This window comes from Miniopterus schreibersii (assembly GCF_964146895.1).
Source record: "Miniopterus schreibersii genome assembly, chromosome: 16".
NCBI classification, from domain to species: domain Eukaryota; kingdom Metazoa; phylum Chordata; class Mammalia; order Chiroptera; family Miniopteridae; genus Miniopterus; species Miniopterus schreibersii.
Genome location: NC_138116.1, coordinates 13,813,091 through 13,837,391, shown reverse-complemented (window position 1 = coordinate 13,837,391; position 24,301 = coordinate 13,813,091). Strand labels below are relative to the sequence as shown.

At 43.8% G+C, this 24,301-nt stretch overlaps 1 protein-coding gene across 1 annotated transcript in view; it reads right to left on the bottom strand.

Annotated features, from left to right (window-relative positions):
- The window catches only part of TEX14 (testis expressed 14, intercellular bridge forming factor), a 71,437-nt gene that overhangs the window by 29,399 nt on the left and 17,737 nt on the right, over positions 1 to 24,301 (bottom strand). The window contains exons 3-13 of the mRNA XM_081161814.1: positions 18,956 to 19,070; positions 15,126 to 15,291; positions 14,161 to 14,297; positions 12,426 to 12,507; positions 11,410 to 11,540; positions 10,212 to 10,325; positions 9,059 to 9,182; positions 7,700 to 7,878; positions 4,196 to 4,347; positions 3,187 to 3,377; positions 2,605 to 2,755 (exon numbers count right to left, since the gene is read on the bottom strand). Coding sequence (XP_081017940.1) covers positions 2,605 to 2,755; positions 3,187 to 3,377; positions 4,196 to 4,347; positions 7,700 to 7,878; positions 9,059 to 9,182; positions 10,212 to 10,325; positions 11,410 to 11,540; positions 12,426 to 12,507; positions 14,161 to 14,297; positions 15,126 to 15,291; positions 18,956 to 19,070 — 1,542 coding nt within the window. The remainder of the gene's footprint in view (positions 1 to 2,604; positions 2,756 to 3,186; positions 3,378 to 4,195; positions 4,348 to 7,699; positions 7,879 to 9,058; positions 9,183 to 10,211; positions 10,326 to 11,409; positions 11,541 to 12,425; positions 12,508 to 14,160; positions 14,298 to 15,125; positions 15,292 to 18,955; positions 19,071 to 24,301) is intronic.

Here is a 24,301-nt window from a genome sequence, read left to right as displayed (position 1 = left end):
CTGGGATTGTCATTCCAGTTCTGCTCTGAGTCCAAAAAGTTCCTGGAGCCATACATATACTTTCTGATTTCCCCCTTTGTTAGTCATGTGTGGCCTAGAAAAGCTACACAAGAATCCTTTGATAAAAGCAAAGGCAAAGTGGACAGTAAGGATGCAGACATAAATGGATTACCAACAAAAGGACCAACAGAAATCTCTGAGGACCTCATTGTTTTCAAAATGGACCTGATAATCTGAAGCACCTTCTTAGTAACTGTCTTTGACCTTTTTCTTAGACCAGAATTCAGTATAAACAGTTTAGATATTTACCTGATACTAATCAGGAAATACATGGTATTGATATTTAAAATGTACTTAGTTATATTTAATGATCTCATTCCTGAATTCCTTTTTCATTAAAGTAGCTTTCATTTCTATTACAGCAGTTTTAATAATATAAATAAATAGAAGGTTGGTGCCAGCAGACCCTGTCACTAAATCAGTACCTAACCCTGGGCCTCTGGTTTCGTCCAGGCTCTCTGAATTTGAGTAGAACATATTTTTACTGTGAAACAGTGTAGTGAGACTGTACAGTGAAAGGAAAGGGAGTTTTTGAAGATGATAACAACTTGAAACGTAAAGTTATAAATACTGCTCAACACAACAGAGCAGCGTACCTATGGAAGTAGTAATTACTGTTTACTGCTTTGAAGAACGTAGCAAAGACAGGGAAATGAGGGAAATATCTTTGGGGAAAAAAGGAACACCTCTTCCATAAATGTCTAATGTGTACCATAAAATTCTAATCCTTGTTGCATTTCTCCTACTCCTACAAAATGTATTACATATTCAGTTAAAAAAACAACACATGCCTAACTGTCAAGACATGCAAATTATAGGCCCCTGATTCTTAAGGACTAAATTCACAGCTTTCTTTACACACACAAGAGTCTGAATAGTCATGTCAGTTAAAGTTATGCTCTTAGTGAGCATTTGATAAAAGTAGACACTGCCCAGCCCGGCCAGCATGGCTCAGTGGTTGAGCGCCAACCTATGAACCAGGAGGTCATGGTTCAATTCCTGATCAGGCATATGCCCTGGTTTCAGGGTCAATCCCCAGCAGGGGGTGTGCAGAAGACAGCCAATCAATGACTCTCTCATCATTGATGCTTCTGTCTCCCTCTCCCTTCCTCTCTCTGAAATCAATAAAAAACATTAAAAAAAAAAAAAAAAAAAGTAGACACAGCCCAAGACACCGCTGCATCATGGGAACAATAAGACCTCAATAAGTAATGCCAGAACTGACCACCCATCACCCTTGGTTGATGGTGTATAGCTCGCAGAGAACAGGACAGAGGAGCCAAAGCAACGAGAGCTTGGGGAGCCACTCTGGAGGTCTCTACCCCTGTCCAAAGAGAGTTAGAGAACATTCAGCTGGCTTGGGTTCCAGCTCTGTAACAAGCTCTGGAATCTTGAGTGAGCCACGACCTCTATGACCTTTAGTTTTCTCACTTGGAATGTGAGGGCATTAAGCAGGATGACTGCAAGGCTCTTTCCAGCTCTGAATTTTAAGGTTCCAAAATGTACTAAAAAGCAGTAAAGCCTATAGTAAAAAGTTAGAAACGCCAAAATGTTAGCAAATTATTTCTAAGTAGCAGAATGAAAATGGTAATCTTATTCTTTGTACTGTCTCAAGTTTTTTGAGCAGATAATAGTTTTTTTTTAATATTTGACAAAATTCAACATCTATTTATGAGAAAGACTTTCAACAAACTAAGAATAGAAGCCTGGCCGGGCATGGCTCAGCGGTTGAGCACTGACCTAGGATCCAGGAAATCAGGGTTTGATTTCCGGTCAGGGCACATGCCCGGGTTGCGGACTAGGCAGCCGATCAATGACTCTCTCATCATTGATGTTTCTATCTCTCTCTCTCCCCCTCCTTTCCTCTCTCTGAAATCAATAAAGATATGTTTAAAAAAAAAATAGAAGAAAACTTTCTTAACCTGATAAAAGGCATCTACAAAACACCTAGCTGACAAGCAGATAATAATTTTAAATGAAGAAATCATCATTTTTATTTGTGAAGCAATTAGATAAATTCCTAAGGGTAATCATGCTAGAAATTAACTGGTTACTACTTAGTTCTGGATCCACCAAGGTGTATATGGAGCTCAAAATTTTTAACAATAATTTCAAGGATCTTGACTTTTTTTTCCCCTAAGGCATCCATCTTTTCCCAGTGTAAGCAGCATGTACAGTTTGGGGGAATTGATTAGTTGCAACTTGTGACTCTCAGGACACATTCATGCCAAACCTGTGGGTTAAGCCCTAGCTGGTCTGGCTCAGTGTTAGAGCATCAACCCATGGACTGAAGGGTCCTGGGTACAATTCTGGCCAAGGGCATGTACCTTGGTTGGAGGCTCGATCCCTGACCGGGGAACGTGCGGGAGGCAACCAATTGATGTGTCTCTTTCACATTGATGTTTCTCTCTCTCTCTCTCCTTTGCACTCTCTCTGAAAAAAAGCAATGGAGAAGACGTCCTTGGTAAGGATTAAAAATAATAATAATAAAATAAATGGAATGATATAATAAAGTTTAAAAAAACCTGTGGATTAAGGCCATACCCGCTTCCTTCAGCTCTTTTATTTCCAAGTCTGGGTTCTCTTTCGGATGTTCTGAAGTCAGTCCTAGATAGACACTGATATCAGGATGGGGTTCATATCTCTGCACCCTGGGGCTCTCAGTTGGCTGAGTTCTCTGGGTTCCAATAAAATCCTGTGACAGGGGAAATATCATTAAGGACATATTTGCAATCATCTGAATGTCACTGGTGTTTCTGAAACAGATCTAGGTATCAAATAAACTCCCTCTTACTCCTGTTGGGTAGACTGACTGTATTCCTAATTAGCTAATTCAATGTTATTATTTTAAAAGTAATAACGATAGCTGCTATTCACTGAATCTCAGTATGTGCTTACTGGGTGCCCCAGCTATGTGTTGACCCTTCCCAGCTTCCCCCATCAATTCCTTGCTGCCCTCAACAAATTAGGCAGTTAGGCTTTTCTCAGGAACACAGAAAGGGTGTAATAAAATGAGGATTTCCAAAACTTCTTACAACCTGACCTCTAGCTTCTTCTTGGTCTCTAACTCCCCACTCTCCTGAGATGAGCAAGCAGAAATAAACTCCTAACAGCTTCAGAGCTTACCTTTAGGTCATTCTTCAGGATATACTGGATATCTTGAAGGTTCATAGTTCGGTCTTTGTGTTTGACCTGGATGCCTGACTTAACAATATCATAGTAAGGTTTTGGAAGCCTGAAATCAGCTTCTAAGTAATTTCCCGTGACTATGGCTTTTTTAATAACCGAGCCATCTAAGCCATCCCAGGGTATGTTGTCTGTCAAGGAAAAGGTAAGAAGAAGGAGTAACATTAAGAAATCAAATGAAACTGGGTTCCCTTGGTCAAGTCACTCAACCCCTTTAAACATTAATTTCTGGAGGAAAACTGCCTGGAAGTCCAATCACAAAGGAGAAGCCACTTTACCCAGTTACTTGGGAAATCCCTGCTGTAGAAATAGGAAAAAGTAGTCACAGAGTCATGTACACATGGGCTTCCCGCAGACAGACGTGGGGACCACAAGGACTATTTCATGGAGTCAGAGTGGGTTGCCAATGCACTCCTCTCATGGAAGGTGTGGCTTTACCTCTGAGACTGCGAGCACTGCTAAACGAGGGCTCTCTCTTGCCCCTCAGTAAATGTGGCTTTATGGTGTGCGTGTCCTTCTCCTGAAGGATTCCTTCTGTCTGCGGGTATGTGACCATATCTTTAAGTGACCCTGATTATACATACAAGGAACCTGGGTGTGTTTAATTTCATAGTTTACTTCTCAGAGCTCAGTCTTTCCCCCTCACATACAAATTCTTCAGGGGATCCTCACAGAGATGCCTATATTCAGTTTAAAAACTTTGCTTGGATTAAATGCACTGCCACTGATAAGCTGATCGGTGGGTGTTGCTGAGTCTTAAAGAACAAGTTAAAAGAGAAGGATTTCTGGGAGGTTATCTTATATCCTCCATAAGGAGGAAGAGGTTTCCTTGAAGAAATTTCTTTTTTCTATGTCCTACATTTTCATAAAACTCAGTAACTCTTGGGGGGGGGGGGATCCAACCTAAGAATAGGGACTTTGGTCACAGTCAATGTACTCTTTGATCTACCTGTTAAAATCTCCTGTATGATCATAGAAAAGCTGTAGATGTCCGACTTCACTGTGGCTTCCTTCTGCAAAATAACTTCTGGGGCAGCCCAGTTGTACAGCTGGGCTGGGAGGGGTACTCGAGTCAGGTCCCTGTGTACATCTCTGTCCTGGCTACAGAAGGAAACACAAGGTAGAGCTCATGTCTTAAAGGATCGTTGTGATTGATCATCGCACAGTACATTTGTACATTTGCCTCTGAAGACTAGCAACCTCCTTGAGCTTCTAGAAACTCAGCTAGACCCTAAGCTAACCCAAGCTGCCTGCTATTCCAACACCTGCAATTCTTCACCGTTCCTACACAGTGGGCCCTGCCCATTCTCCCACCTCATTTGGCTGATCTCTCTTGCTCACTTACTCCACTCAAATCACAGGAACCCTCTTTCAGTTCCTCATGCCAAACATATCACCACTTCAGGTCTCTGCACTGGTGGCTTCTTCTGCCCACAGATCCCAGTGTGACTGCTGCTTCTTCTAACAGAGTTATTAGCTTGAAAATCACCTCTTCAGAGAGGCCTTCCCCTAATTTAAAGTAGTCCCGTTTTATTGGCTTCAGAGCAGTTATTATCTGAATTTCTTGCTCATTTATTTATGAACAGATGTTTTCCTTCCATCAGAGTCAGCTCCATGAGGGTAGGCAGACACCTTACCTGTCTTTTATATCACTGTATCTCTAAATTTACACCAGGGCCTCAACACTTACTTTTGGCTAAGACTCTTTCAAGACCCTCTTGAAGCCCCAGCTCTTTAGCAAAGCCTTCTGGGGCTCCTCCAGCTCCTTGTGGTTGCTTCTTTTCTGAACTCTGCCCTCTTGGGAATGAGCCCTCTCAGTTCAGCACTCAAAGGTTCACAGATTTGCTTAAATAACTCAATTTCCTCTGGCCAGGTATCTCAGTTGGTTAGAGCATCGTCCCAATATGCCAAGGTTTTGAGGTCGATCCCCAGTGAGGGCACATACAAGAATCAACCAATGAATGCACAAATAAGTAGAGCAACAAATCCATGTTTTTTTCTCTCTCTCTATCTCTCACTAAAATCAATAAATAAAAATTTATTAAAAAACAACAAAAAACTCAACTTCCCAACCAGACTTCTTGAGAACTAAGTCAGAGCATCCTAAATGTATTCTGAGCCAACAAGAGTCCGAGTGAGGTCAGCTGACTTCTGCACCCAGTTGTCATGAGCATCAAATGAGATCATGTGTGTGGAAACACTCCGTGAGCCATAAAGCACTATGGCAGTTAGGAACTAATATGAACATTATGGTAGGCATTTGGTAAAGACTTGATGACTGCTGATTAATAATTAAGAATTAAGTGTTTAAAAAGAAAGTGACCAGCAGTTCTTTGCTGGTCTGGGAAAGGACAGAGGACAAGATGCGCTTCTCAGACTTTGAACAAACTTCCCCAAATAATATTCCTTCGAGCAGAGCTTTTGATAGATGGCAGTGAGTTCAGGAAGCCACAAAGTCATATAAGCTGATATTGACTTTTTAGTTGCATTGCTAATAAGTTAGGTGTGGCCTGTTATAGTGTAAACAGCACAGATACATATGCCCATATTATATTAGTATCACAGGAAAAGCAATGGAGTGTTTTATGGTCAGAGATATATTCTGAGGACCTGGCACACTTGGCTCTTTAAGTTGTGGGAAATAGTCACCTAGCGTGTCAGACCTCTCAAGTTTGTCTAAGGCTCTAGCAAAGGACAAGTCACTTATAGCCAGAATTTATATTCTTTCTCTTTTACTTCCACTCACCTTCCTCTCTCACAATCCCTCTTCCTTCTCTCTTCTCTGTTAAAGCTAGTTGAGTGTGGGAGGGAGGGCTCTTTTCTGGCTGTCATTCTAGGGCAGTTATTTTTCTGGGCTTCAGCTTTGACATCATTAAAATTACATTTGGCTGTGGCTATGTGATACCACTGGCAAGGTCAATTCCAGCTCTCAAGACTCCATTAAGGAGCTGAAGAATAGGAGATAGTGCTGTTATCATTTTTACACCAAGAGATGGAGTGCTACCCTTGACAATGACATTCAACAAACCGACCTGCTCAAATAGAGTGTTACCAAAAATAAATGTGGAACTGGAAGCTATTTTGGATTCTTGTAGAATCAACTGGTGTTATCAGCTGTCACAGAAGGGTACACTGCTATAGATGCAACTACTTGCTGACTGAGATTTCTGTCTGAAGTTCCATTCTGAGATCAATAAGCCCAAAAGAGAACTCACACCTTCCTACCCACTTACCTTCTAGACCCTCCATTGACCAATCTGTGGACACCAGCAGCTCAGTGCATCTCACATTTCCCTTCTATTTTGGCTCCTTGGTCACCACCAGGCCTTCTAGTGAGTCTTCCTTGGTCACCACTCTATGGCCTTCTAGTTAGTCTTCCTACCTTAAACCTCTAATCCATCCTGTCCCTATAGCCACAGCTGGGTAACCACACTATTTCTTCATCTCTCTGGGCCTCTGTTTCCTCATCTATAAAAGGACAAGGTTGCGCCTCTCCAAAGCTCCCTTTTACTCTAGGATTCACATTTCCACTAAGAATTCAAACAGAAGACACTGTTATACCTCCACGTCAACAACAGATGGTGCTCCATCACTGGCAAATGGCTTGGATTCTGTCACAGCATCCCTGAAAAGCCTTTGCTATCCACAGCAAATATGTCCAAACCACTTAGCTTCCACTGCTGCTGAACACACAGCCAAACTGATCAACCCTGTCCTAAACCACTTCCAGTTTTCCCTTCACCTAGACTCATCCCTTCCCTTAATAAACATTTGCTGAGCACTTACTAGGTGGCAGGCCCTGAGCTGAGTGCTGAAAATGAACAAACCATGTTCGTGCTCTCTCAGAGCTTGCCATCTGGTGGGGCAGACTCACTTGACTGCGGAGAAGTGCAATATGCCAAGTGCTCTGGGGACAGGGCTTCAGTATAGGCTTCATGGGATGCAGTGGGAGAAAGTGTATGAAGTGAGTTTAAAAGTATAAACAGGTGAGTGCCAAGTATTCCAGATGTGGGGAGCAGCACTGTGAAATGGCATGGACTGAAAGGGGCTTCAGAGGGCCAGGCGAGGAATGGGAAGTGATGAGGTTGGCACTGGGGGTAGAGCCCCACTCTGGAAGGCCTCACACCCTGCAAAGTCCCTGGACTTAATCTCATAGGTAGTGGTTTTAAAAACTGAAAGGTTTTGACTGAGACTGAGAATGGACCAGATCTGAGGCTGAGCAGCTCAACTGGAGATAATGGTCTGGACTCTACTGGTTGCCATGTGTGCAGGGGCCATGATGGGACAAGAGGCAGGCAGGGACAGTTAGACTGACTGGAGCAGTTTTCCAGTTTCCCCTTTAACCTTGGCAGACAAAGCACTTGGAAAACCTCTTGCCCCACTGATGGACAGTTCAGCCCACCAATGAGGAGCAGCCTGCCACATTAGAAGTCATGACTGAAGCTGCACCTACCTTTCCAACATGTACTCCAGGTTGGTCAGCCTCGCTTCCCCTGTGGAGACGATGTGGATGGCATAGGAGCTGAGGGAGCGGTGGATAAACCCCCAGGAATGCAGGTATCTCAGAGCGTCAGAGATCTGGAGCAGCAGGTGCACGATCATCTCCATGTGCAGCAGAGGGAACTCAGACCGCTGCAAGCAAGAGATAAATTGACCAGGAACAAAGGGACTGGGCCCCTGATACTGTAAAATGCTTTGTAGCTTCCAAAGTTTTTTCAACTGATCTTCACAGCTACCCACTGTCCCCATTTTACAGATGGAGAACCTAAAGCTCGTTGAGGCAAAGTGACTGATCTAACCTCCTACTGATCCAGGCCCCCTGGCTCCAAACCTGGGCTCCTTTCCCTCAGCTCAGCTGCTTCACACCACAAAAAATGAGGAGAAAGTTCTCAAAGCCTGGTAATGGCATCCAGGGTGGGCACACCAAAACCAGCATGAACCTGCCCTGCCCCTCAGCCCTCATCCAAACCTGTGCTGCTGGGAGAACCTAGAACATTAAAGGACCAATCCAGACCCTACCCTAGTCAGATAGCCTAGAAAGTTCATCCTAAGAGGACAGAAAATCACTCACACCCAGATGATTAAAGCCAGAATAGGTCTCCCAGAAGTGGCATTTCAAGTTAATGCCCTCACCCACGGAAAGGAAAGGGAAACTCGGATACTACCAAGAGGTCCTCAGGCAGGAGGGATGGCTAGCCACAGTGGGGAAGGGTCCTTCCTGGAGGGTCTCTTCTAACTCCTGCCCAGGGTCTTTAGAACAAAGTCATGGAGGAAAAAACAATGAATCTTTCAGGACCTCTCTGAAGCCAAAGCACACTTGTCAGGGAATCTGTAGGCCAGGGAAGATGCACCTGCCCCCAGGAAATCCAAATAGTGAGACGGACTAACAAAGGCTTGTATGTTAACAAGCCTCTCTCTATAGCCAAGGTCCTGCAGGGCACAAATGAAAAGACAGGAAAATAAGGCCTGTGGCTATTTGATTAATTAGCTAGAAATGCTTCTGTATGTCTTCTGGGTCTGCTAAGCTCTCAGATATCTGCTACAAAGGCAGGCTAACAACAATAAAATCACAGTAGTTCCAAAGCACTTAGCCTTAAATGGTGTGTTACATAGCCTCCATGAAGTAAAGAATTAAGATTTATCTTCCAGAATGAAAACAAATTATAAATAAATAAATGCCTTACTATTATTTTAAAAAAAGAAAAAAGATTTCTCTTCCACATATGCACACATGGGAATTCTCCTGCTCAGGCAGGGGAAGAGGGTAGGGAAGAGAAATGGGGAGGACAAGGGAAAAATCCATGGAACTTACCCGTTCATGGAGGACACTAAACAGTGTGCCGATGGTGATGCGCTCATAAACCAGGCGGGTCTTCTCTAGGTCCTGGGACAGGCACACAGCCATCAGCTGCAGCAGGTGGCGGTGCCGCAGCTTGCTGCAGAAGAAGCTTCAGGTGAGGCACAGGGAAGAAGAGCATGATGGGGAGAAGGGGTGCTTTCCTTTCTTCTAGGCCCCTTGAACACATTCTAAACAAATACCATTTTGCACACAATGTTTTTCTAAGAAAACAGGATGGAGTGGGTGGGATTCTCTGTTGGTGGAATCTGTGGCCTCTCACTGATCAGATCCTTATGGCTTAGAGTCATCAATGACAATGTCACTAAGAGCTACTAAGCAATCATCATACATTGTCTCCATCCCAACAACCACCTGCAAAAAATGTATCATTATTGTCAATTTAGAAATGAGGAAACCAAGGTCAGAAAGATGTCAGGAACCTGCCCAAAGTAACACACCCCACTCAGTCTCATGTCAAAGTCTATGCTGTACCTGAGCCCTTCCAACCTCCTTGGGTCCCTTTAGGCTGACTTCCCCAAAAGGAAGGGTTTGGCTTCGAACACACTTGCTGCAGGAGTTTGACCTTCTCAGGAAAGAGCTCAATAAGCCAGGGTCCATTCCAAGGCCTCAGCAGCCCTGGTGCGAACCATAAATCAAGATCCTGCCCCCACCAAGAGCTGAAGGAGTTAGCCTGGGGCCACACGCAGCCTAAGGTACTGAAGAGACCCATGGGTGGGTCCTCAATGGCAGACACACAGTTACTCAGATGTGTGGATCTCATGCACTGCCATGTCTATGAAGTCAGGACAGCACATGCTGTCCTGATGTGTACAGGGCTGAAAACAGGGCAGGCCTCAGGGGCTGTAGCAGGAGAGCCAGTGGGGTTATAAGGGAGTCAATCAGCCAACAGAAGTGACCCCTCTCACCACCACCATCCCCATCCCTCAGGCTTTTCATTAATTCCTCTTTTTCTTTCTCGGCAGCCCTTAGAAATCAAGTCAACCAACAGTCAGGAAATGCAGAGCCTGAGGGGGGCTAGTCTCCACACCCCAGTGAGCCCTGAACAGCTCAGAACTTAAGTTTGTCAAGAGCCAGAACATGTAATGCCCTAGGGCTTCCTTCTCACCTGCTGTGCTCCTGCTCAGCAATTAACAAGTCAGCCAGCCGCAGCTTGCTGCAGTGTAGGTGGGTGGGGAGATTCAGCTCCTTCACTGTGACCCTGCTCCCCTTCCACACCAGGCTGCAAGGGTAGAAGAGAGTTTGAGCAGAAGGGGGTGAGCTACCAGTTCTTCAGGGAGTTCTCCAACCAGAGACCAGAGTAGTGTTTACACAGACCTGTAAAGTACCCATTGGGTCTTCTCCCCTCCTCCCCCCAGGTCCTAAAACACCTTGAAGAACTTAGTACAGGTGGTAGGGAGCCACTGAAAGATTTAAGGGAGGGAGTAACTTGACCAGGTTTGTATTTTAGAAAGACAATGGTATGAGCAGTGTGGAAAACGGTAGGGCAGGGGTGGTCTGGATAAGGGGAAGCCAGTTAGGAGGCCAGTATGGATGAGGCACAGTGATAACTTGGGCAGAGGCCATAGCAATGGACCGAGAGGAGGAAGGGACCTGATGACAAATTGGTGGCATGGGCAGGAAAACAAGATGCATATCTGCAGGGGACACAGAGTCTTGCCAAGTCTAGCAGAGGCCATTTTAGAAGGGTATTTCTTCTAAGCAAGAAAGTGTCCAGGTTCAAGGAAGCCAAGAGACCTTGGCCAGGACAACTCCTGTGACCCCGCAGGAGGTAGGTCTCCCAGGGACTTTTGTCATAGCTAAATCCTGTTACTGCCACCTCTGCCGCATTTGGTTGGTAAAGGATGCAGCTAATACCGGTTCTGGCTTCTATAGGCACCTCGATACCGTCTGGCCTGTATCAGAGGCCAGATAGCTACAGCTATGCTGCTTCTAGCTCTCTAGAAAGCAGAGTTAAAACACGGTCATGAGTAATCTTTCAGAAAATTGTTCTCACCGGGGGACCATTTGGCAATATCTGTAGACATTTGGGTTGTTACAATCACAACTGGAGGGGGTGGCAAAGAGGGCTGCCACTGGCATCTAGAATGGAGACCAGGGATGCTCCTAATATACAATGCACAGGACAGCCACCAACAACAATGATATCTGGCCAAATATGTCAATGGTGTCCAGGCTGAGAACCCTTGACCCAGACATATGTCCTTCAATGTTAGGTTAGAAACCCTCCACACATAAGGAAGTCACTCAAAGCCCATACTTCCCATGGGACTAAATGAGAACCCCCACTGGCTGCTTCTGCTTACTTGGTCATGACCATGTAGGGGCCACTGCAGAAAGAGAAGGTGGGCTCATCATCAGCTTGAATCACTTCCTTTTCTCCAATTATTGGAAGAGATCCTAGATAGGCCACCCTCGTTCTCGCTGAAAGATAAAACTAAAACAAAGCACAGCTTCAAATTGTGAGGAGAAAAAAGAAAAAGTAAAATACCTTCAGAATCTTATCAGCCAGATAAAAATAATGATGGCTGCTATTTACCAACCTTCCAAACACCCCTGGGGACATTATTCTGTAGTTTCTACTATCTTTAATCTAAAACCTGCAAAGTTATAATACCCTTCCCTTTTTACTAATGCGGAAACTGAGGCTCATGGAAAGACGTCAGAAACCTGCCTAAGGCGTTGGGCAGGGGGCTTAGGTGCCTCTGGTAGTCCCCACAGAACCCAGGCCTCTGTGCAGCCAACATCCCTCCTCCCCCACCTCATCCCAGGCCACATTGGCACAACCAACAGACTCAGGGCTGGGGGCTGAGCTGTGAGCAAACATCACCCAGCCACCCAGCAACATTTTTCTACTGTCTCTTTCTTTGATGGGCAGAACCAAGAATCCAAAAGATACTCTTTTCCCTCAATTTAAAATTTCAGTTCCTTAAAGGTATTCCAACAATACTCATAAACCTTTGGGAGGGCAAGGTCAATCACAAATAAGATCCACGGGGTCAGCACAGCTCTCTGCCTCTCTACAGGAAGGTCATGTTTGGCGCCTTCACTGGGAAATTAAAGGATCATTTTCTAAACTCCGCAAATCTAGGCCAAGGTCATTCAAGGGATCCCTGCAGAGTTTCTACCTTTTTTTCAGTAAGGAGAGCAACAGTAAGAGGTACTTGTCCTGCAAAAGTGGTAAAGGAGGAAAAAAAACCCATCACTTTGGAGACAATAAGAAAGAGGAGCTGGACAAAGTTGAGGGACATGGGTCCAGAAGGAAGGCCAGGTGACTCTCCATTAGTCCTACAAACACTGGCTATCAGTGACAACCTCTTACCTTCCCAAAGCCAAAGCTGTGGATATTTTGGGCAGAAATTACTCCAGTTTTATGCAGTCGGTTAGAAGGGCCATTAGGGCTTCTAGAAATATTTAAAAAAGAAGAAAAATAAGGATTAACCACCCATGTCCAGAGGAACAATGAACCAAGTTTTTAGAATGTGTAGTGGGTTTTGTCTTTACTACTTGACTTGTTATCGTGGAACTACAGATGATACAATAGCCAGCGTCTCAGAGGGTACCTGTGATTCTTATCTGGAATTCATGACCTTGTGTGGCCCCTCACACAAGGTCAGATAAGGCTGACCTGTTAACCCAATAGGATATTGCAGAAATGAGAGTGGTGTGACTCCAAGGCTAAATCACCAGGGCTTCTGCCGTGATCTCTCTTAGGTCACTTGCTCTGGATAAGGTCAACTGCCACGTTATGGGAACTCTCCAGCAGCCCCGTGGGGAAGGCCAAAGCCCAACCACATGAGTGCACCATCCTGAAACTGGATCCTGTAGCCCCAGTCAAGTCTTCAGGTGATTACAGCCCCAGCTGACATCTCTACTGCAACTTCATGAGAAACCCTGAGCTAGAACCACCCTGCTAAGCCATTCCCTGATTCCTGACCATCAGAAATTATGTGGGACACAAATGTCTACTGTTTGAAACTGCTAGGTTGGGGTGTGGGAGTGATTCATTATGCAGCAATAGATAATCAATACAGATGGTCAGAGTTGGAAAGAATCAAAGCTTATCTTGTCCACCTTTCTCATTTTACAAATGGGGAAAGTGGAGCCAGAAGGGGAAACCTGCTGACCTGGGTCACAGAACAGCAGCAGAGACTAGATCTGAGACCTAGTCAGTCTGCTAAGATCCAAACACTGGCTGGCCAGGAGGTGAGACAGGGTAGGAGGTGGACCAAGCAGAGAAACAGGCCAGATGAGGAATGTGGGAGTTTATCTTGATAGTCATGGGAAAGACCCTTTTTAGCAGAGAGTGGCACAACCCAATTTCCATGTTTAACAGGTCATTCTGGATTCTGGGTAAAGAACCAAGACCAGCAAGAGTAGCAGCAGGGGGAGCAGTTAGGTGTAACTGGTCCTCAAAGGCCTCTCTGACTCATCTTGCCTGAGACGCCAGCAGCATCCCAGCCATCGGAGGGAAACCAGAACTTCATGTACACGGAAGGACAGGATGGGAGAGCCCTCAAGAGTGACAAATCTAGCCACCCTGATTACAGAGAGACACCATCAGAGAAAATCAAAATGAAAAGGATTCTCTGAATACAAACCCTAAGTCAACAAATCCAAAGAATTTAAAATAACTCTGAGCCTGGGCCCATCTCCTGCAGCTGCCTACCCAGCTAGTAGCAGGTCTCTCACAATAGCTTAAAATAGCCTGAGGAACTGTAAATTAAGCATCTGTGGTCTTTTGCAATCTTAGTAATAAAGAAACATGTTTTCCATAGTTCAAGATGTCAAAAAAAAAGCCATTTAGAGGCTCTGAGAAAGGGTTTTCTGCTAAGCTGCCCAGACCTAAAAAGTTCCTTCTCTGCTGAGCACAGGGTGGCTCCCACTGGAGCCCATAATTCATCTCCCCCAGACATTCCTGGAAGGGGGACATGGCCGAAGGTACCCCTCTGGCCATCCTTTCCCAGTGGCCACATCTTCTTCTGAGCTCATCCCTATGGGTGGGCCAAATGCTGGAAGGGACTTATGTGGCCCATGCTGCTCCAGGCAGCACTCACCCCTGCATGAGGCCGCCAAACCGGGGCAGGCTGCAGATAAGCCGCTGAGTGGAGTCGATCCTCTTCAGGAGGTCACAGGAGAAGTCCTGGACGATGGCCTGCATGTGCGAGGCACAGCGATGCATGAACTCCACCATCTGCAACACCACAGAGGTGCTCAGTGCCGGCACAGCGAGTGGCCACCCGCTCTTCAGTGAAATTGTGAAGTGGTCTGAAGTGAACAGCCTGAGTAGGCGGGAGCCCCCTCCCCACAGGAAAGGGAGGAGCCCAAGTGATTTTCTAAAGGCATGAGATGTTTTCAGGGAGATGTTGGCAATAATTTCCCCCAATCCCCTCCTCCTTCAACAGATGAAGAAACTGAGGCAGGAAGAGTGAATTTATTTTTCCAAGGTCCAACAGCTAAGGAGTAGGGGAACCAGAGGAAGGAAGTGAGGGGAGAAAACTCTGCCTACCTGCCCCCCTCCCTCCATGTGCCAATCGCTCTGCATGCCATTCATGCTTTACATTTATGTTACTTAGCTCTCCTTTCAACACTTCACACCTGCCAGTGTGTAGCTCAGGAAAGTTACTTCATGTCAATGGGCCTCAGTTACCCCATTTGTAAAATACAGTTAATAACAGTACCTCCCTGGGAGGGTTGTTGTGAAGATAAAATGAGTTAATATTTCACTAATTTAATTACAATGTCTGATGTGTGGTGCTAGTTAAAGATCAGACAAAATTACAACTGTTCACCCTCCCCACTTAATGAATGACCAGAACGGTTCACTGGAGTTGCCTGAGGTTCTACAGCTAATTAACTTGCTTCAGGCCAGGCCTATGTGTCCAGTGCCAATGGCAAGGCCACTGCAAGCCTTGTGCTGTCCCCAGGACCACCCTCAAGCCCCTGGGCTCCTGACTCCCAGTCCAGTGCTCTGCCTGGGACAGCACATGGAGCGTGTGGTACAGAGTGGGTTTACCCTTACCGTAGTGCTGGACTCTTTCCCTGCGGTAAGGGCCCAGGTTTGTGGGTTTTGACCCTTCTCATCATGGAGTCGAAGGTCACCGCCTGCATCCAACAGTTTGCTGAGGATCCACTGATTGCCTGAAAATGCTGCTGCATGGACAGGGGTACTCCCATCAAAGCAGCGGCTGGAGGGGATACAATGAGTGTCCATGGCTACACTCCTCCCTTCCGCAGAGTGGGGTGGGGAATTCAATGGGTGACACAGGGCTCCCTTTCTAGAGAGGCAGCCTTTGGAGATAAGGATTATAATCATACCATTTGGAAGCTCCCCCACCGTCTATGCCAACATGAGTTTTACACACATCCTCTCTTCATCGTTGCCTCTACCCTTCAAGGCACTATCATTTCCCAAGATACAGGTGGGGAAACATAAGGGCAAAGCTAAGGGACACACCCGGTGTGGGTGTGGTTCCAAATTGGTGTTCTTTCCCCCTCTAACCCGACACTAGCTGCCCTGAAACAATTTCTTCATGAACGCTGAGGCACAGCCCAACCAGAGACCATCTCTCTCATCTGAGAATGTCTCTATCTCCCAGCTCCTCTCGCAGAGGCCCACAAACCGCAGCATGAGCAATCTAGTCAAGGTCCTACAACTCAGAAAATTTAACCAAAGCCAAGAAACTATCTCAGCCCTTATTGTGTCCAAGACACAGTAAGATGTGATCTGAAGCTGTGGTTTCCTAACCTGACTGCACATCAGAATCACCTGGACAGCTTTCTCTCTTTAATTGAAAACAAACACACACACATACACAAATGAGGAAGCAGAAGTTCTTCAAATAAATGAGGATGAGGATGAGAAGGAGGAGGAGGAGGAGGAGGAGGAGGAAGGAGAGATAAGAAAAAAGTCTCCCAACTCCAGACCCCACAGATCTCTTGCCCAGAGACAACTACTATACAAGTTTTTGTATCCTTCCAGAAATTTCCTATGCATATACAAGTAGGAGTAAGAATGTGTTATATAAACTTTTCTGCACCCAAATTTTCCATTTAATAATATATCTTAAATTTTCCATTTGAGAACATACTGGGTGGGGCAAAAGTAGGCTCACAGTAGTTTGTATGGAAAATAAAATAATTAACAAATAATACAACAATAAACTTTCATGTACTCACAACTGTAAACCTACTTTTGCCCCACCCTGTACAAGCTACACAGTATTCTAATGTATGAATGTACCATAATTTAGTTATTGAGCCACTGAAATACTTGTCAAAAACATAGATTCTCTCTCCCTGGCAGATGTCGTTCAATTGGTTGAGCGTTGCCCCATGCACCAAGTCGATTCCTGGTCAGGTGACATGCCCAGGTTTCGGGCTTGATCCCCAGTAGGGGGAGTGCAGGAGGCAACGGATTGATGTTTCTCTCTCATCTATGTTTCTCTCTCTTCTCCCACCCTCTCCCTTCCTCTCTCTCTAAAATCAATAAAAAAGTATTAAAAAATATATTTTTTCAGACTACACGCCAGACTAAATCAGAATCTGCAAGCTCAGGAATGTGTATTTTTTACAAATTCCCAGGTGATACAACATGGCTGGCCTGTCCCCGGTCATCTGGAAACCACTGGGATGGCTCACTGTGAGCCAGCTCCTCTTGCTGGGTTTGACAAGCAGTATAGCACACATAATAATACCCTCTTTGCTGTAAAAACACATCTGTATAATGTTTTACAGTCTTCTAATCATTCTTCCCATAAACAGTTAAGGAGGGTAGGTGGGAAGAGAGGGGTCAATATTATTCATTTCTCATGAATGCTAAGAAAGAATGTTTTTTATACCAAACTAAACCTTTCACTTAAAATTTCTGGGCATTGGCTCCCTAATCTGGAATACTAAAGTTTATTTTTCTTTTTTTTAAACTGATTTTGACAGAGAGAGAGAGAAAGGGACAGAGAGAGAGATCATGGATTTGTTGCTCAACTTATAGAGGGTGTCCCAAAAAAAATGTATGCACACTTTAACAGCTGATAGCTCAATTTTGAAAATGAAATGTATTTTAATAAACACTGCCTTTTTAATTATTCAAAGTGTGTGTATACATTTTTGAGGGGACACCCTATATATTCATTGGTTGTTTCTTATATGTGCCCTGACGGGGATCAAACCTGCAACCCTGGCACATCGGTATGTTGCTCCAACCAAGCGAGCCACCCAGCCAGGGCTGGAAACCTAGAGTTGAATAATTTAATCTTTAAAGAACCCAGCATTGCCCTGGCTGGATAAAGCGTCATCCTGATATATCAGGGTTGCAGGTTCAATCCCTGGGTCAGGGTGCAACAACAAATTGATGTTTCTCTCTCTCTCTAAAATCAATTATGAACAAAACACATAGCACTAAGCCTCTATGAAATAGAAGTAAATGCCAAATGACTGGAAAATGTTGCATTTTTGCTGAGGAACTGCAGGAGGTCCCAAATGGCCTCCCTACAAAGCTGTTTTCTGCAAATATCAGGTGAGCGAGCCCTTTATTTCTGACCTTTGAAATTAAACAATACAGTAAAGACAGTACAGTGTGTGTTAGTCTAGAGAAATTCTGGATGGAAACACAGCAAAATTTTCTTTGTGTTATCTCTGGGTTACGGATTTCTCATACTGATTTTTCTTTTCTTTTTACTTTTCCAAACTTCCAAGTTTTCTCCCACTAAATAAGGAGACTTTTTTTTTTTTTTTTAATATCTTTATTGATTTTAGAGAGAGGAAGGGAGAGGGAGAGAGAGAGCGAAACATCAATGATGAGAGAGTTGTCACTGATCGGCTGCCTCCTGCAGGCCTCCGACTGGGGATGGAGCCCGCAACCCAGGCATGTACCCTGACCGGGAATTGAACAGCAATCTCCTGGATCCTAGGTTGATGTTCAACTGCTCAGCCACACCCAGCCGGGCAGTAAGCAGTTTTATAATGGGGGTGGAAGGGGGCACACAACATACGACACAGGAAAGTAAAACTTTCCGACATCAATATGGTTTGTTTTTAAGTACATTAAACAGGACCTCCTTATGTAATATGGGAAAGCTACTATATGAGACTTTTATGATTGGTTCACATTTTGGCATTACCATGAAAATCAGGTGGAATCATATTAAGTACTCAAAACGCATTTCTGGTTATGTCCAATGTGAACTGTAAAAATACATGCTTGTCTCGGCCCTGTCAAGGAGGCGGTTGTAAAGATCTAGAGAGCTGTGTCTGGGAAGAACCTGGGAAAATCAAAAGTGTTACACAAAGAAAAGGGATGTTCACTGGTAAAGTGGATTCATTACATTGTGCTGCTGTTACATACTAAAATTTGGGCCAACTATTAATCAGAGATTCTTTAAACCACAACTACAAAAGCCAGGCAAAAATCACTGTGATAAAGTGATACCAAGTATGTTAATTGGTAAAAACTTGATTGTTGGGTATATTAAGCTGCTTAAATGAATCATACAAATTATAACCTGGGGTGGAAATATACAAACCTTGCTGTTAATGACGAATGAATGAATGAATGAATGATAAGTTTCACTTTTTTTTTTTTTAAGATTTAACTTTTTAATTTATTTTATTGTTGAGAATATTACAGGTGTTCCCATTTACCTCCTTTGCCCCCATCCACCATTTCATAGGGCATAGTAAAACTGCTTTTATTAGCAGTTGAAGGTATGTTTCAACATAGGTATAGAAGTGTATTTCATTGATAAAAGTTAAAATTATCTTAACATCTTGTCAAATTAGATTCCAAATGCCCCCACTCATCTTAACAGCATATACTACTACTTATTTTCTAAATAGCGATGTTATTGTACTTACTGATTTGGATCTGATCCATAATCCACCAGAATATCAACTAATTTTGTAAGGCCTAATAATGATGCAAGGAAAAGCGCAGTCTGGCCCAAGGAGTTAATTGCATCAACATAAATTCCTGCAAAGCAAATACCAAGATCAATGTACACAAAAGGCCACAGATGAACTTAGAAGACCGTGAAAACGCACGCTATCTCAGCTCTGCCTTCACATATTGACTTAGGTCAGAACACTGCACTGGAGCATTCCAACGTTTCGTTTAGAGTAATAAGGGAGGGGGTGGGGATAACGATAACTTATATCGCATAAGAAACAGCAACAAAACATTTATTTGGAACAATAAGCTCCACATCTTCACACCAGCTAAAACGTGAATGTCAGCTTGAAAAAATAAACAAAACACTCTAATCCTGCTAAAAAAAACACAACTGAAATGTAAATGCACATTCCTGTAACTTGGAGCAAAAACTAAAAAAGTGAATCTTATAAATAAAAACCTCATAAAACTAAAAATACCATCCAAACAAGTTTCCCCAGTGAAAAAAACATTTGAGGGGGATTTTAAACCGAAACCACTCAGACTGCGTTCTCTCCCTCTCACCCTCCCGAAGGAGAGAAGAACGATCATCAATGGCTAACGGCAGTTGCAGAAGCAACACCGAGAGCCGGCTTCACGCTCAGGAGAGAACACTGCACCTCCTCCTCGTGGCTTCGGGTGCTCTACACGTCCAGAGAAACTTCTCTAGTCACAAACTATAGAAATGATCCCTGAAAGTATAGTCTTAACGATGAAAGTGCAGCTTTTCCCACGTGAACGAAACCCACACATATTACACTGATGGTGAATTTTTCTACCGGTTACCATTTTACCCAACCATATCCTGGCATGTATTTTCTCAAAAACTTTTCACTCGCAAAGCTAGACAAAGCGTTTTAAATACTGCTGCGTTTCCGAACAGTTCACGCTGTCACTTTAATTAACATACGATTCTGAACAGCCAATCACACATCACCTATTTCCAACTCCACCCCACTTCTCCTCGCAGTTCCGCAGCCTCTGGATGACCTAAACGCTGACGCCTACAAAGGGCGCCCCTGCGTCAGCACAAGCCTCAATTTAAACCCATGAGTACAAGCGGGAGATCTTCCACAAAAAACGCAGAAGAGGAAGAAGAAAGCGACGACCCAAAGCAGATCTCTGACATTTGCAAAGCACGCCCTATTTTTAAATTTTGTCCTGTGATCAAAGTACCAGACATATGTGGAGGAAAAGGGGCCACATGCTAACCCGACTAACTCAGGGACCTAAAGTAACCACAATGAATGGTCTGAAATTAAAACTTTTTAACTAAAAAGCAGTTTACGGTGGGTAATAATGTCCTAGGCTGATATCTTCCCTGACAAAGGCCAATCTTTACCTTAACTGAGCCTGTTGTCTTTTTTGCATCTATGATAACGTATCTTTGGAATGTCAAAGTAATTTTCCTTTTTCTGGAGCCTCAAAGCTCAGGTACTGCTCTGCGGAGACCACAAATCCCCTCATTGTTATTAATTGTTGACTTAACTATCCTGCACCCACCTAAGTAAAAGAAGTATGTCTATCATTTTACTTTTTACCCAATCCCAGAGGTTTCTGGGATTTGCTTTCTCCTGCCTCCTTTATCTACCACCAAAGGATTTCATGTAACCCACTTACATCTCCTCTTTTGATTGTAATGTATAAAACAAGATGCAAAACTGCCATTCTCCAAAGTATTATCTGAATCCATTGAGATTCTGCTTCCTGGCACGCATCAACAGTTTGGCTCAAATAAACTCAAAAATTCTTCGCAGGTTTGAATGTTTCTTACTTTAACACATATAAAGGTTCTTTTGAGTTTTTCCCCAAATCAAGGGATTTTCAGGCACATAAAAATCGTGAATTGTGTTTAAACAATCAGGACAATACATCTGTGAAGGAAAAAAACCCCATAGGTCCTGGGCTAAAAATGGTATCACCTGGGCTATAAGCCCATGATGCCAAACCCAGATTTAAATACCTAACTGCAGTTTTAACTCCTTCCAGAAACATAATTTTTAACTAGCAGTCTGGAATTTTCTGGTCAAGCACCAGTAGGTAATCTGTCACATTGGCGGTCTCTATAGCCCATATAAAGAAGAGGCAATCTACACGATTTTAAAAAACCCTTCCCTTCTCTTTCCCCCAAGAAAACACATCCCAACCCAAAAATTATCATTTCTTTCACTAATAACTCCCTTGCTCTACCCTACTTCATATAAAAACCTATTTTGTACCCCTCAGAGATGGGCTGGTGCCCAATAGGTGAATTGCTTAATAAAGCAAATTATATCTTCAGATATACTTGAGTTTTGTTTCTTAACAAATCATTCCCATGTTTAAAGCGTCCTAGCTTCCCAGCTCTTTGGCTAAAAATAAAACCTATTTAAGTAGCTTATAAGGCCCTGCACCTTTGTCTCCCCTACCAGACTGTCTCCCTAACCTGTAGGGTAGGAACTCCCTAATTTGCAGGAGGCAATCCACCGACGTTTCTCTGTCTCCCTTCAATAAAAACATACCTTCTTCAATAAAAACATACCCTCTGGTGAGGATTAAAAAAACAAAACAAAAAGAAACCAAACCAAAATTCCAGATGCAGAAAACCAACAAAGGCTGGAGGGTGGGGGGGTGCGGTGGGAGGGGGAAGCCTCCTGCCAAAAAAAGACACAGAGATTAAACTACAATAGTTGAAAGAAATAAAAAATAAAATAAAATAATAAAAACATGATAGAAACAAGGTTAAGAACTACACTTCCCCCTGGCTGGTGTGGCTCAGTTGGTTGAAGTGTAATCCCATGCATCAGAAAGGTTAGATTCCTGGTCAGGGTATACAACTAAATTGAGGGTTCAATCCCGTCAGGGTGCAGGGCACAGGGCGCAGGGTGGGAGGCAACCAATGGAGGTATCTCTCTCACATCTGTTTCTTTCTCTTCTCCTCTCCCTTCCTCCCTCTGTGGAATCAATAAAATTAAATTTTAAAAAAATTTCAAGAACTACACACTCATTTTGTTTTGTTTTTGTGATTTTTTTTTTTTTAAACAGAGAGAGAAACAACTAACCCATGCAGTCACTGGTTGATTCCTGCACGGACCTGACTGAGGATGCAACCAGCAACCAGCAACCATGGTAACCATGGACAAAGCTCCATATATTGAATCTGGCCAGGGCCTATGATTTTAAAAAAAACAAAACTACACAATCCTAACTGGTTAGAACATCGTCCCGTTTCTCTTTCCTTTAATTCTTTTTTTAAAAATTAGTAAATCAAAAGTTACTTTAAAGAAAAAATGAAGCAAGACACTCAAAAACAAAAAAATAACACCAATGTCATTCATGTTTAAACTAAAAATCACACGAAAACCATTCAGACTGTGTCCTCTACCTGTTACTCTCCCAAAAGAAGAGAATGATAATCGATGGCTAATAGCTTCATCCCACATCACTCTCTCTTATCCCTTCCTTTCTCCTCCAACTCAAGTCATCCTCTCCATCCTCAGGGTCTTTGCATCCCTTTAATCCTCCCACACCTCTGACTTTTACCTTTTACCTCCAATTTTCACCCCAGCTCCTTTTCTTTCCTCACATCCTGGCCTAAATATCACTTCCTCTAAGTTTCCCTGATTACCCCCCAAACAAGGAGGCTGAGATGTACCAGCCGTACTCGCCCTCCTGCCCTTCTCAGTACATCAATTACTAACTCACGTCGGTTTCTTCTGTTGTATTACACTTCTAGAAGGCAGGGCCATACATCTCTTCTTGGCTGTTCTAACCCCAAGGTTTGGTTAACATACATGTGTAATTAAAAAATTAAATGTGTGGGTTAAGGTTCTAAAACTCATCTTTTGGGTTTTAGAACTCATAATCTGTAGTAACTGATCTTCTGGATGGGCTGAACTGAGGATAGAATCAGGAAACAATGATTACCCGTCTACTACCCTCAAGTGTACTCTGTCAGTTGGCTCTCCCTCCCCCTCTCCTGAGAGACATCTCAGGCATATTCCATAGTCTTTCAGTCACTTTGAAACATTCAAGCACAGTCTCATTTCAGGTAATAAACTGTCCAGTATGCTCTTACTCGGCACCACCTACAGAGGTGGCAGTTATCTCCTACTCAGCACCATGGCTACCCTCAGACCCCTCAAGAAATTCAAGATTGTCAAAAAGAGGACCAAGAAGTTCATCTGGCACCTGTCAGACCAATATGTCATAAAACACACTTAAAAAAAACAAACAAACCCCAGCAGACTGCATACATTTGTGCTAATAAAACCATAAAATTAAAAAAAAGTTTGATCTTGTTGAAATCAAAACTGCTTCCTTGCTCTTCTACTCCTCTGATCGCAAGGCTGTTTCTGGCCTCTTCAGAGCTGAAAGTAAGAGAACCAATGAGATGACAAGGGGCAAAGGACTTTGTACACAGCTGATGTTCTTTGTAGCTTTTGGCTTCATCCTAATGCCTCTTCTTTTATGGGAGAGTTTAGTGGGCCCTTCCGGTACCTCCACTCCACTGCACAGCACCCTAATGTAGGTCAGTGCCCTCTCCTGCTGACTTCTTGCTACACCTCCAGCCTCTCTGTTGGGATTCTTCCTTCCTTCATAGGTGAGATCCCTTTAAAAGGCTTAGCTACCTTCTGGAGAGTCTACTTACCCCACAACTGGTAGAAGTGTGTGACTAGTACAACTGCTAGTCTCCCATATTCAACCAACCATCAAGGATTGCTTCAAGTAGGAGGCAGATGGCAGTCTCCCTGACTCCTAAATTCCAGGTAACATGCCAGGTTCTGTTCATGCCACCTAAGTGGCAGGCAGCTAGAGTGGGCTGACACATTACTGTTCAGCAGGCTGGGACACAGGCTCCCATCTCGTCCTGCTGCAAGTACCTCCCCATGAGGTTCACCTGAAGGGTCTCTTAGTTGGCTTGAGGCTGGGAAGAACAGGAAAAGCCACAGCATTCTATTCTTGTGTATACATACATTTTAAAGAATCTCTTCCATTGACACTCCACCACTTCTCTTAGATAAGCCTGAGGTGGGTGATGGAGTTGAAGGTCCAAGGACCATTTTGGCCATCTTCTAAGAAGCTCTGCTTATTTATTCCATTTATTTTTTAAATATGTTTTTATTGATTTCAGAGAGAGGAAGGGAGAGGGAGAGAAACATCAATGATGTTTGATCGGTTGCTTCCTCCTAACCCCATGCTAGGGATCAATCCCGCAACCCAGGCATCTGCCCTGACCAGGAATTGGACCCTGACCTCCTGGATCATAGGTCGATGCTCAACCTCTGAGCCAC